We start from the raw sequence: 14925 nt of genomic DNA on the forward strand, positions 1-14925 counted from the left end.
GATCCAGGAGACTTGGACCCTACGTCAAGCAACCAATAGAGAAGCCACGAGGTAGGTGGGCGCGCCTACCCCCCAGGCGTGCCCTCCACCCTCGTGGGCCCCTTGTTGCTCCACCGACGTACTCCTTCCTCCTATATATACCTACGTACCCCCAAACGATCAGATACGGAGCCAAAAACCTAATTCCACCGCCGCAACCTTCTGTATCCACGAGATCCCATCTTGGGGCCTATTCCGGAGCTCCGCCGGAGGGGGCATCCATCACGGAGGGCTTCTACATCAACACCATAGCCTCTCCAATGAAGTGTGAGTAGTTTACTTCAGACCTTCTGGTCCATAGTTATTAGCTAGATGGCTTCTTCTCTCTTTTTGGATCTCAATACAATGTTCTCCCTCTCTCTTGTGGAGATCTATTCGATGTAATCTTCTTTTTGCGGTGTGTTTGTTGAGACCGATGAGTTGTGGGTTTATGATCAAGATTATCTATGAACAATATTTGAATCTTCTCTGAATTCTTTTATGTATGATTGGTTATCTTTGCAAGTCTCTTCGAATTATCAGTTTGGTTTGGCCTACTAGATTGATCTTTCTTGCAATGGGAGAAATGCTTAGCTTTGGGTTCAATCTTGCGGTGTCCTTCCCAGTGACAGTAGGGACAGCAAGGCACGTATTGTATTGTTGCCATCGAGGATAACAAGATGGGGTTTTTATCATATTGCATGAATTTATCCCTCTACATCATGTCATCTTGCTTAAGGCGTTACTCTGTTTTCATGAACTTAATACTCTAGATGCATGCTGGATAGCGGTTGATGAGTGGAGTAATAGTAGTAGATGCAGGCAGGAGTCGGTCTACTTGTCTCGGACGTGATGCCTATACACATGATTATACCTAGATATTCTCATAACTATGCTCAATTCTGTCAATTGCTCAACAGTAATTCGTTCACCCACCGTAAAATACTTATGCTCTTGAGAGAATCCACTAGTGAAACCTATGGCCCCCGGGTCTATCTTCATCATATTAAATCTTCCAATACTTAGTTATTTCCTTTTTACTTTGCTTTTATTTTACTTTGCATCTTTATCATGAAAATACCAAAAATATTATCTTATCATATCTATCAGATCTCACTCTCGTAAGTGACCGTGAAGGGATTGACAACCCCTTATCACGTTGGTTGCGAGGAGTTATTTGTTTTGTGCAGGTACGAGGGACTCACGCGTAGCCTCCTACTGGATTGGTACCTTGGTTCTCAAAAACTAAGGGAAATACTTATGCTACTTTGTTGCATCATCCTTTCCTCTTCAAGGAAATCCAACGCAGTGCTCAAGAGGTAGCATTAGCACATAGGACTTGTGGGTGTAAGAAGTGGGATATGACAGCAATTCCTTGCAATCATGCTGTTTCTACTATACACAAGGCTAAGCTTTAGCCAGAGGACTTTGTTCATGATTTCTTCAAAAAACCTATGTACCTGGCAGCTTATAGTCCTATAATATATCCTGTACCTGGCCCTGACATGTGGCCAAGGATAGATAGTTTGGACATTGAGCCTCCTGTTTTCAAATAACACAAGGACAGAGCACAGACTAAGAGGAGAAAGGGCCAATTTGAGAAGCCAGCACCCAAAGACACTTCAAGGATGGCCTCAATTACCTGCTCCAACTGTAAAAAGGTGGGCCATAGGTACACCAATTGCCATGATGCTCTCAAGCCTGCACTTGCTATGAGAAAGAACAAACATCAGGTAACCACTTTGCTAATAGTAGGTCTAAATTTGTTGTTACTTTGCTACTTACTAATATTAAACTACTTGTTTCATTGCAGCCAAGCACCAGCTCTTACCCACCTGATAGTAGAAGTGCCCCAGCACCTGCAAGGACTGCAGCCTCTGCTGCTGCCATTGCTGGTGGATCATCAAGGAGGGCAACATCTGCTGCCAGCAGACCAGCTCCAGCAAGGAGGGCAACATCTGTTGCTGCATCAGGTGTTGCTACTAATACCACACCAGCTAGGAGGCCAACTAGATAAGTTGCTGCTAGTGCACTAGCTGCTCTGAAGGGTAAGGCAGCAGCCAGTAAATTTTCATCAGCTGCTCCCAAGAGTAAGGCACCAGCAACCAGATCTTCATCAGCTGCTGCAAAGGAACCAAGGTTAGCTTTCATGCCTCCAAGACCAAGTGATGGTTCTCAGAGAGTCAGGAGGCCCAACAACAGAATGAAGGGATACTTGACTGCCTCTGGTGCAGAATGGTGACAATGTTGTCTTGATGCTGTATCAAACTATGGCATTTTGGTTGTGTTGTGTGAAACTATGTTGTGTTGGTACTGTTCTGCTACTCCAGTTGTGTCAAACTATGTTGTCTTGATGTTGTCAAACTTTGGAATTCTAGTAGTCCTGTGATGATCAATTGATGTAGTGCTACTCCAGTTTTAAACCTTGTGTCAAACTACTATGATGATCAATTGATGTAGTGCTACTCCAGTTTTAAACATTGTGTCAAACTACTATGGCATTCTAGTAGTACTATGTTATTCTTGTGATGATGCTGATGGTGCTACTTGACCCTAATTGACAAACCTCAGCATCGACAAAAAGCCAAAAACCCTAACTTGTCCCTACTTGATGCCTCGGTGTCGATAAAAAGCCAAAAACTCTAACTTGACCCTACTTGATGCCTCGACATCGATAAAAAGCCAACAAACCCTCACTTGACCCTACTTGAAGCCTCGTCATTGATAAAAAGCCAAAAACCCTAACTTGACCCTACTTGATGCCTTGACATCGATAAAAAGCCAAAACCCCTAATTGATCCTACTTGATGCCTCGACATCGATAAAAAGCCAAAAACCCTAATTGACCCTACTTGATGCCTCGGCGTTGATAAAAAGCCAAAAACCCTAACTTGACCCTACTTGATGCCTCGACATCGATAAAAAGCCAAAACCCTAATTGATCCTACTTGATGCCTCGACATCGATAAAAAGCCAAAAACCCTAATTGACCCTACTTGATGCCTCGGCATCGATAAAAAGCCAAATACCCCAATTAACCCTACTTGATGCCTCGGTGTCGATAAAAAGCCAAAAATCCTAACTTGACCCTACTTGATGCCTCGGCATCGATAAAAAGCCAACAAACCCTCACTTGACCTTACTTGAAGCCTCAGCATCGATAAAAAGCCAAAAACCCTAATTGACCCTACTTGATGCCTCGGTGTCGATAAAAAGCCAAAAACCCTAACTTGACCCTACTTGAAGCCTCGGCGTTGATAAAAAGCCAAACACCCTCACTTGACCCTACTTGATGCCTCGGCGTCGACAAAAAGCCAAAAACCATCACTTGCCCTACTTAACTCAGAATCATCAGTTGAACAGAAATATACTAAAGCCAAAAACAAAAAACCATCACTTACCCTACTTAACTCAGAATCATCAGTTGAACAGAAACATACTAAAGCCAAAATCATCAATTGCAAACAGATTACTTAAGATAACATTAACAAGCTCTAAATACCACCACATTCAGCACTAGTTCAAATCCATACATAATCATAGTTTGACATTCAGCACTATTTCAAATACCACCACATTCAGCACTAGTTCAAATGCAAACATCTTACTTAAGATTACATATCCATATTTCAGGAGTAATCATAGTTAATAGAATTTAAACTACTATCATTACAGCAAATGCCAAACCACACCCTGCAAAAGGTCAGCAAATGCCAAATGATATTGCCCATTCTTCTCTTGCACTGCTTATCCATTTATGATGGCCTTGATCCCCTCTAGCTTCACATTGCTCTCTTCAACTGTCTTCTTGAGCTCATCAATGTGGATCTGCAAATTCTTCCTCTCTTCAGCTAGCTTCAACTTCATGTTACTAATGACAGTAGCTTGAGCAGCTGATATGTTCTTCACAGTGTCATACTTCTCCTGCAACTTGGTTGTTTCAGCATATTTCCTTTCTATCACCGCCCTCTGCTCCTGGGCATCCATAAGTGCATTGACATCTTCAACCAACTTCTCATAGTTGGCCTGGAGTTTCTTCTTCTCTTGTGTCAGGTCATGAACATTAAATGAATGCATCGGACATTCCTCAGTCCTGTCTATCTTACTCTGTTCATACATAGACCATAACTTGGACAGTGCATTCTCAAGGGTATTGGGCCAAATGGATCAATCCATTCTACTAGTACACAGTTTTTACCTTCCTGAAAAAATAGTATTAACATAAAGAATTACATAACAATGACTTGCTTATAATGATAGGCTAGATTACTTTATACTAAAATTCAGATCATGCAAGCTAAAGATAGAATATTTAAACATGTCCTAAAGCAAACATCCTAAAGAAAAACAATGGTTTGCTGTAAAGTAAACAACTATTAAGTAAACAATGCCGGTGTGCTAACCCATGAATATTATGTCCTAAAATAAGCTAACATGGCAGAGTTAAAAAATGACCTAACTAAACAATGTTGCCAGATCCAGACTAAACAATGCTGGTGTGCTAACCCATGCATCTTCTGTCTTAAAATATGCTAACCTGGCAGAGTTAACAAAATGACCTAACTAAAAAATGTTGCCAGAACCAGACTAAACAATGCTGGCAGAGTAAACAATTAATGAATCCAATGTCCAAACTTCACAATATAATACAATGCCTGCTGGAGTGCCACATTACATGTCCATGGCAAACAAATGACAGATCTGTTAAGTTAATCAACAACTTCCAATTAGTTAAGTTGGAACCATACCTTCTCTGCACAACAAACAAACCTCCTTCCAGTGTGAATCCCTTCGAAAGCAACACGCCTTTCTGCTGCCTTCCCGTGTCCATGGCACAAAACATACATATCTGTCTCAGGGCCCTCGAAATCTGAGTTTTCGGTGCTAGCAGGAACCTGGAGTGCAAAGGAATGACAAAGATTTGGTCCATAGTTTGAAAAGAAGCTCATTAGAGAAATCCCCAAATATCAAACCCTAACTCTGAGAATCGGCCTTAATGGTGCCGTCGTCGGAAGCTGAGCTTATGTACTCCACGGTATGCTCGCTGCTATCCGACACATCACTCCACGACACCATGGCGCTATGACGGCTGGGCGGCGCGGCGGTGATGGATGTGGCGACCAAGAACAGAGCGAGAGATGCACGGGCGAGGAGCGAGCAAGCAGAGTGGTGGAGAAGTGGCAACGGTGAAGGAAATATGCCCTAGAGGCAATAATAAAGTTATTATTTATTTCCTTATATCATGATAAATGTTTATTATTCATGCTAGAATTGTAATAACCGGAAACATAATACATGTGTGAATACATAAACAAACAGAGTGTCACTAGTATGCCTCTACTTGACTAGCTCGTTGATCAAAGATGATTATGTTTCCTAACCATAGACATGAATTGTCATTTGATTAACGGGATCACGTCATTAGGATAATGATGTGATTGACTTGACCCATTCTGTTAGCTTAGCACTTGATCGTTTAGTTTGTTGCTATTGCTTTCTTCATGACTTATACATGTTCCTATGACTATGAGATTATACAACTCCCGTTTACCGGAGGAACACTTTGTGTGCTACCAAACGTCACAACATAACTTGGTGATTATAAAGGTGCTCTACAGGTGTCTCCAAAGGTACTTGTTGGGTTGGCGAATTTCGAGATTAGGATTTGTCACTCCGATTGTCGGAGAGGTATCTCTGGGCCCACTCAGTAATGCACATCACTATAAGCCTTGCAAGCATTGCAACTAATGAGTTAGTTGCGGGATGATGTATTACGGAATGAGTAAAGAGACTTGCCGGTAACGAGATTGAACTAGGTATTGAGATACCGACGGTCGAATCTCGGGCAAGTAACATACCGATGACAAAGGGAACAACATATGTTGTCATGCGGTCTGACCGATAAAGATCTTCGTAGAATATGTACGAGCCAATATGGGCATCCAGGTCCCGCTATTGGTTATTGACCAGAGAGGTGTCTCAGTCATGTCTACATAGTTCTCAAACCCGTAGGGTCCGCACGCTTAACGTTCATTGGCGATATAGTATTTATGAGTTATGTATGTTGGTAACCAAATGTTGTTCGGAGTCAAGGATGAGATCACGGACATGACGAGGAGCTCCGAAATGGTCCAGAGGTAAAGATTCATATATTGGATGATATGGTTAGGCCAAGGGGTCAGGCCCACGGGGCTATAAGTCGGTGCAAAAGGATTTTTGCGGAGGCTAGGGGGCCAAACGCCGGAGACCCTGGCTTCTGGCCCTGGGCCAGACGCCGAGGCCCATGGTGTCTGGGCCAGACGCCAAGGATTGTGGTGTTTGGTCCTGGAGTCCGAGTGGGACTCTTGCCTTTCGGGCAAAATCGACTTTGAGGAGGCTTTTGATCCAAGTTTCGACCCCAGGGCTCAACATATAAATAGAGGGGCAGGGCTAGCACCAAAGACACATCAAGAAACACCAAGCCGTGTGCCGGCAACCCCGTCCCCTCTAGTTTATCCTCCGTCATAGTTTTCGTAGTGCTTAGGCGAAGCCCTACGGACATTGTTCTTCACCAACACCGTCACCACGTCGTCGTGCTGCCGGAACTCATCTACTACTTCGCCCCTCTTGCTGGATCGAGAAGGCAAGGACATCATCGAGCCGAACGTGTGCAGAACTCGGAGGTGCCGTGCTTTCGGTACTTGGATCAGTCGGATCGTGAAGACGTACGACTACATCAACTGCGTTGATACAACGCTTCCGCGAACGGTCTACGAGGGTACGCAGACAACATTCTCCCCTCTTGTTGCTATGAATCACCATGATCCTGTGTGTGCGTAGGATTTTTTTTGAAATTACTACGTTCCCCAACAGTGGTATGAGAGCCAGGTTTTATGCGTAGATGTCATATGCATGAGTAGAACACAAGTGAGTTGTGGGTGATATAAGTCATACTGCTTACCAGCATGTCATACTTTGGTTCGGCGGTATTGTTGGATGAAGCGGCCCGGACCGACATTACGCATACGCTTACGCGAGACTGGTTCTACCGACGTGCTTTGCACACAGGTGGCTGGCGGGTGTCAGTTTCTCCAACTTTAGTTGAACCGAGTGTGGCTACGCCCGGTCCTTGCGAGGGTTAAAACAACACCAACCTGACGAACTATCGTTGTGGTTTTGATGCGTAGGTAAGAACCGTTCTTGCTAAGCCTAGTAGCAGCCACGTAAAACTTGCAACAACAAAGTAGAGGACGTCTAACTTGTTTTTGCAGGGCATGTTGTGATGTGATATGGTCAAGACATGATGCTAAATTTTATTGTATGAGATGATCATGTTTTGTAACCGAGTTATCGGCAACTGGCAGGAGGCATATGGTTGTCGCTTTATTGTATGCAATGCAATCACCCTGTAATGCTTTACTTTATCACTAAGCAGTAGCGATAGTCGTAGAAGCATAAGATTGGCGAGACGACAACGATGCTACCATGGAGATCAAGGTGTCACGCCGGTGACGATGGTGATCTTGACGGTGCTTCGGATATGGAGATCACAAGCACAAGATGATGATGGCCATACTATATCACTTATATTGATTGCATGTGATGTTTATCTTTTATGCATCTTATTTTGCTTTGATTGACGGTAGCATTATAAGATGATCTCTCACTAAATTTCAAGATAAAAGTGTTCTCCCTGAGTATGCACCGTTGCCAAAGTTCGTCATGCCCAGACACCACGTGATGATCGGGTGTGATAAGCTCTACGTCCATCTACAACGGGTGCAAGCCAGTTTTGTACATGCAGAATACTCAGGTTAAACTTGATGAGACTAGCATATGCAGATATGGCCTCAGAACACTAAGACTGAAAGGTCGAGCGTGAATCATATAGTAGATATGATCAACATAGTGATGTTCACCATTGAAAGCTACTCCATTTCACGTGATGATCGGTTATGGTTTAGTTGATTTGGATCACGTGATCACTTAGAGGATTACAAGGATGTCTATCTAAGTGGGAGTGCTTAAGTAATATGATTAATTGAACTTAAATTTATCATGAACTTAGTATTGATAGTATTAGCATATCTATGTTGTAGATCAATAGCTCGCATTTAGCTCCTCTGTTTTATTTTTGATATGTTCCTAGAGAAAAGTAAGTTGAAAATGTTAGTAGTAATGATGCGGATTGGATCCGTGATCTGAGGATTATCCTCATTGCTGCACAGAAGAATTATGTCCTTGATGCACCGCTAGGTGACAGACCTATTGCAAGAGCAGATGCAGACGTTATGAACGTTTGGCTAGCTCAATATGATGACTACTTGATAGTTTAGTGCACCATGCTTAACGGCTTAGAATCGGGGCTTCAAAGACGTTTTTGAACGCCATGGAGCATATAAGATGTCCCAAGAGTTTGAATTGGTATTTCATACTCATGCCCGTGTCGAGAGGTATGAGACCTCTGACAGTACTTTGCCTACAAGATGGAGGAGAATAGCTCAACCAGTGAGCATGTGCTCAGATTGTCTGAGTACTACAATTGCTTGAATCAAGTGGGAGTTAATCTTCAAGATAAGAGAGTAATTGACAAAGTTCTCTAGTCACTATCACCGAGTTACTAGAACTTAGTGATGAACTATAATATGCAAGGGATGACAAAAAACGATTCCCGAGCTTTTCATGATGTTGAAATCGATGAAGGTAGAAATCAAGAAAAGGACCAAGTGTTGATGTTTAACAAGACCACTAGTTTCAAGTAAAGGGACAAAGGGAAGAAAGGGGAACTTCAAGAGGAACGGCAAGCAAGTTGCTGCTCAAGAAGAAGCCCAAGTCTGGACCTAAGCCTGAAACTAAGTGCTTCTACTACAAAGGAACTGGTCACTGGAAGCGAAACTACCCAAGTAATTGGCGGATAAGAAGGATGAAAAAGTGAACATAGGTATATTTGATATACATGTTATTGATGTGTACTTTACTAGTGTTTATAGCAACCCCTCAGCATTTGATACTAGTTTAGTTGCTAACAATAGTAACTCTAAACGGGAGTTACAGAATGAATAGAGACTAGTTAAGGGTGAAGTGACGATGTGTATTGGAAATGGTTCCAAGATTGATATGATCATCATCACACACTCCCTATACTTTCGGGATTAGTGTTAAACCTAAAATAAATGTTATTTAGTGTTTGCATTGAGCGTGAATATGATGGGATCATGTTTATTGCAATACGGTTATTCATGTAAGATAGAGAATAATTGTTGTTCTGTTTACATGAATAAAACTTTCTATGGTCATACACCCAATGAAAATGGTTTGTTGGATCTCGGTCGTGGTGATACACATTTTCATAATATTGAAGCCAAAGTATGCAAAGTTAATAATGATAGTGCAGCTTATTTGTGGCACTGCCGTTTAGGTCATATTGGTGTAAAGCGCATGAAGAAAATCCATGCTGATGGGCTTTTGGAATCACTTGATTATGAATAAGTTGATGCTTGCGAACCATGCCTCATGGGCAAGATGACTAAGACTCCGTTCTCCGGAACAATGGAGCGAGCAACAGATTTGTTAGAAATCATACATACTGATGTATGTGGTCCGATGAATATTGAGGCTCGCGGGAGGTATCATTATTTTCTAATCTTCACAGATGATTTGAGAAGATATGATTATATCTACTTGATGAAACACAAGTCTGAAACATTTGCAAAGTTCAAAGAATTTTAGAGTGAAGTGGAGAATCATCGTAAAAAATAGAACTTTCTACGATATGATCACAGAAGTAAAATATTTGAGTTACGAGTTTGGCCTTCAGTTAAAACAATGTGAAATAGTTTCACTACTCACGCCACCTGGAACACCACAGTGTAATGGTGTGTCTGAACATTGTAACCGTACTTTATTAGATATGGTGCGATCTATGATGTCTCTTACCGATTTACCGCTATCGTTTTGGGGTTATGCATTAGAGACAGCTGCATTCACGTTAAAAAAAGGGCACCATATAAATCCATTGAGACGACACCATATGAACTGTGGTTTAGCAAGAAACCTAAGTTGTCGTTTCTTAAAGTTTGGGGCAGTGATGCTTATGTGAAAAAGTTTCAAACTGATAAGCTCGAACCCAAATCGGAGAAGTGCATCTTCATAGGATACCGAAACGAAATTGTTGGGTACACCTTCTATCACAGATCCGAAGGCAAATTTGCTGCTGAGAATGGATCCTTTCTAGAGAAGGGGTTTCTCTCGAAAGAAGTGAGTGGGAGGAAAATAGAACTTGATGAGGTAACTGTACCTGCTCCCTTATTGGAAAGTAGTTCATCATAGAAATCTGTTCCTGTGACTACTACACCAATTAGTGAGGAAGCTAATGATGATGATCATGTAACTTCAGATCAAGTTACTACCGAACCTCGTAGGTCAACCAAAGTGAGATCCGCACCAGAGTGGTACGGTAATCCTGTTCTGGAGGTCATGTTAATTGACCATGACGAACCTACGAACTATGAGGAAGCGATGATGAGCCCAGATTCCGCGAAATGGCTTGAGGCCATGAAATCTGAGATGGGATCCATGTATGAGAACAAATTATGGACTTTGATTGACTTGCCCGATGATCGACGAGTCATTAAGAATAAATGGATCTTCAAGAGGAAGACGGACACTGATAGTAGTGTTACTATCTACAAAGCTAGAGTTGTCACAAAAAGGTTTTCGACAAGTTAAGGTGTTGACTACGATGAGAGTTTCTCACTCGTATCTATGCTTAAGTCTGTCTGAATCATGTTAGAAATTGGTGCATTTTATGAAATCTGGCAAATGGATAAACAAAATTGCATTCCTTAATGAATTTATTTAAGAAGAGTTGTATATGGTGCAACCAGAAGGTTTTGTCAATCCTAAAGGTGCTAACAAAATATGCAAGCTCCAGCGATCCATCTATGGACGGGTGCAAGCATCTCGGAGTTGGAATATACGCTTTGATAAGTTGATCAAAGCATATAGTTTTATACAGACTTGCGGTGAAGCATGTATTTACAAGAAAGTGAGTGGGAGCACTACAACATTTCTGATAAGTATATGTGAATGACATATTGTTGATCGGAGATAATGTAGAATTATTCTGCAAAGCATAAAGGAATGTTTGAAAGGAGTTTTTCAAAGAAAGACCTCGGTGAAACTGCTTACATATTGAGCATCAAGATCTATAGAGATAGATCAAAACGCTTGATAAATTTTTCAATGAGTACATACCTTGACAAGATTTTGAAGTAGTTCAAAAATGGAACAGTCAAAGAAAGAGTTCTTGCCTGTGTTACAAGGTGTGAAACTGAGTAAGACTCAAAGCCCGACCACGGAAGAAGATAGAAAGAGAATGAAAGTCATTCCCTATGCCTTGGCCATAGGTTCTATAAAATATGCCATGCTATGTACCAGATCTATTATATACCCTACACTATTTTTGGCAAGGGAGTACAATAGTGATCTAGGAGTAGATCACTGGACAGCGGTCAAAATTATCCTTAGTGAAATAAGGATATGTTTCTCGATTATGGAAGTGACAAAAAGGTTCGTCGTAAAAGGTTACGTGGATGCAAATTTTGACACTGATCCAGATGACTCTAAGTCTCAATCTGGATACATATTGAAAGTGGGAGCAATTAGCTAGAGTAGCTCCATGCAGAGCATTGTTGACATAGAAATTTGCAAAATACTTACGGATCTGAATGTGGCAGACCCGTTGACTAAACTTCTCTCACAAGCAAAACATGATCACACCTTAGTACTCTCTGGGTGTTAATCAAATAGCGATGTGAACTAGATTATTGAATCTAGTAAACCCTTTGGGTGTTGGTCACATGTCGATGTGAACTATGGGTGTTAATCACATGGTGATGTGAACTATTGGCATTAAATCACATGGCGATGTGAACTAGATTATTGACTCTAGTGCAAGTGGGAGACTGAAGGAAATATGCCCTAGAGGCAATAATAAAGTTATTATTTATTTCCTTATATCATGATAAATGTTTATTATTCATGCTAGAATTGTATTAACCGGAAACATAATACATGTGTGAATACATAGACAAACAGAGTGTCACTAGTATGCCTCTACTTGACTAGCTCGTTGATCAAAGATGATTATGTTTCCTAACCATAGACACGAGTTGTCATTTGATTAATGGGATCACATCATTAGGAGAATGATGTGATTGACTTGACCCATTCCGTTAGCTTAGCACTTGATCGTTTAGTTTGTTGCTATTGCTTTCTTCATGACTTATACATGTTTCTATGACTATGAGATTATGCAACTCCCGTTTACCGGAGGAACACTTTGTGTGCTACCAAACATCACAACGTAACTGGTGGTTATAAAGGTGCTCTACAGGTGTCTCCAAAGGTACTTGTTGGGTTGGTGTATTTCGAGATTAGGATTTGTCACTCCGATTGTCGGAGAGGTATCTCTGGGCCCACTCGGTAATGCACATCACTATAAGCCTTGCAAGCATTGCAACTAATGAGTTAGTTGCGGGATGATGCATTACGGAACGAGTAAAGAGACTTGCCGGTAACGAGATTGAACTAGGTATTGAGATACCGACGATCGAATCTCGGGCAAGTAACATACCGATGACAAAGGGAACAACGTATGTTGTTATGCGGTCTGACCGATAAAGATCTTCGTAGAATATGTAGGAGCCAATATGGGCATCCAGGTCCCACTATTGGTTATTGACCAGAGAGGTGTCTCAGTCATGTCTACATAGTTCTCGAACCCGTAGGGTCCGCACGCTTAACGTTCGTTGACGATATAGTATTTATGAGTTATGTATGTTGGTAACCGAATGTTGTTCGGAGTCCCGGATGAGATCACGGACATGACGAGGAGCTCCGGAATGGTCCGGAGGTAATGATTCATATATTGGATGATATGGTTAGGCCAAGGGGTCAGGCCCACGGGGCTATAAGTCGGTGCAAAAGGATTTTTGCGGAGGCTAGGGGGCCAAATGCCGGAGACCCTGGCGTCTGGCCCTGGGCCAGACGCCGAGGCCCATGGCTTCTGGGCCAGACGCCAAAGATTGTGGCGTTTGGTCCTGGAGTCTGAGTGGGACTCTTGCCTTTCGGGCAAAACCGACTTTGAGGGGCAGGGCTAGCACCAAAGACACATCAAGAAACACCAAGCCGTGTGCCGGCAACCCCGTCCCCTCTAGTTTATCCTCCGTCATAGTTTTCGTAGTGCTTAGGCGAAGCCCTGCGAAGATTGTTCTTCACCAACACCGTCACCACGCCGTCCTGCTGCCGGAACTCATCTACTACTTCGCCCCTCTTGCTGGATCGAGAAGGCGAGGACGTCACCGAGCCGAACGTGTGCAGAACTCGGAGGTGCCGTGCTTTCGGTACTTGGATCGGTCGGATCGTGAAGACGTACGACTACATCAACTGCGTTGATACAACGCTTCCGCGAACGGTCTACGAGGGTACGTAGACAACACTCTTCCCTCTCGTTGCTATGCACCACCATGATCCTGTGTGTGCGTAGGAATTTTTTTGAAAGTACTACGTTCCCCAACAAACGGTTCACGCTTTTGACTGCTAGGACCGAACGGCGGCAACGGCGCCATCTAACGCCGCCTGCCGGCTGTCGGGACGGCCTGGAGTGCCACGTAGGCGAAAAACGGGCCCCATCTGTCATAAACTCACTTAACACGGCCCGATCCGCCGATCAGTGGTTTTTGCAAAACAATTACGCTAGACGTGGTGCGTTCTGTAGCGAATCTGTATCCTAGTGTTTTTCGCAAACCTAGCCCTCAAAGTGGTGGTTTTATGCAATTTACTCCACCATGGACCATGCACCACCTACTCATGCTTCTTATTCCTTCGTAGACTAGTGGACCAACATTTACCTATGTATCCCTCCCACATCCCACCTCCAAGAGAAGAATTGGTCTCTGATTTCGAAATTTCTGTACGGCTTAAACTGATGTCGAAGAAAAGAAGTTTGAAGTGAACCTTGGAAAGCCTCGTATGGCCTCGTCGATGACCAAGCCCCTTCGATGCTTTTCCTAGCACGAAATATTCAAAAGACATCAAAGTGCCAACAATCTTATTGGTATACGGCAACCTTCGCCATAAGGAAGTCGTACACCCCCTACTTCTTTGTTGCAACCATGTTACTAGCGATACCCCTACTCTTTTATTGTTTCTTCGACAACTCTATCTCAAATGTGAACTGGATGTAGCATACGGTCTAAACCGTAAGCATGACGGTGCACCTATGAGAACAAGCCTTTTAGCCCCATTGTAGACCAGGAGTGTGATAAGCTTCTATCATGGGCTCCTCTGGTTCATGGATATCCGTCACATGGATGTGAAGTGCCACATGACATGTTTCTCCGAGAAATGCAGCTGAATATTCATTATGACTTTCAACCGCTCAAACATCTATGGAAGTGCTTGTAGTTCCGATGTTTAAACTTATTCGTGCTATGTAAATTTTCAGCAACGGTCACAAAATTCAGAATGTGCACTTTTCCCTCTGAGGATGGGTCTAGAGGCTGTGTCATAAACACATGAAGACGCCACAAACATGATGTGATATAAACATGTCCAGAGCTCATAGCCGGCCACGCATCCATCCAAATAAGGCAGTGTCGATGAGTTTTGGTGCGTCACACTACAGGACTCTCGGGCCAGCCAGCGGCTCCCGCGGATGGAGAAACGTGAGCCCTCCGATTGCCGGCACGGACGGTGGCGATCAAGCGCACGTTGGCATCGAAGAGTTCAGAGCCAATTCAGCAACGCAACCAAACATGCTGTAGGGAGATCGAGACCGTGACAGCACGACGAAAGCTGCACGAGCTTTGGTACTGCAATAGCACATGTCAGTAGTAGTGCTTGTCTGGCACGTGGGCTGCTTGT

The 14925-nt window shown here is 42.9% G+C and overlaps 1 protein-coding gene across 1 annotated transcript; it reads right to left on the reverse strand.

Moving 5' to 3' along the window:
- Positions 1 to 3765: 3765 nt before the first annotated feature.
- LOC147964035 (uncharacterized) lies at positions 3766 to 5094 on the reverse strand. Its single transcript, XM_087526715.1, has 3 exons — positions 5011 to 5094; positions 4767 to 4913; positions 3766 to 4125 (listed from the first exon to the last, which is right to left on the reverse strand). The coding sequence occupies exons 1-3, from the start codon at positions 5092 to 5094 to the stop codon at positions 3766 to 3768; spliced, it is 591 nt and encodes a 196-aa protein (XP_087382841.1).
- Between the last annotated feature and the right edge of the window lie 9831 nt (positions 5095 to 14925).

Source organism: Triticum urartu, chromosome 6A (genome assembly GCF_056163025.1).
Source record: "Triticum urartu cultivar PI428250 chromosome 6A, HENAU_Tu73, whole genome shotgun sequence".
Lineage (NCBI taxonomy): Eukaryota > Viridiplantae > Streptophyta > Magnoliopsida > Poales > Poaceae > Triticum > Triticum urartu.

Coding starts and splice junctions, on each gene's coding strand:
- LOC147964035 (XM_087526715.1), bottom strand. CDS start 5,094: ATGGTGTCGTGGAGTGATGTGTCGGATAGCAGCGAGCATACCGTGGAG. Junction 4,914..5,010: donor CCGACGACGGCACCATTAAG/GCCGATTCTCAG, acceptor TTTGCACTCCAG/GTTCCTGCTAGCACCGAAAA. Junction 4,126..4,766: donor TTGTTTGTTGTGCAGAGAAG/GTATGGTTCCAA, acceptor ATGTATGAACAG/AGTAAGATAGACAGGACTGA.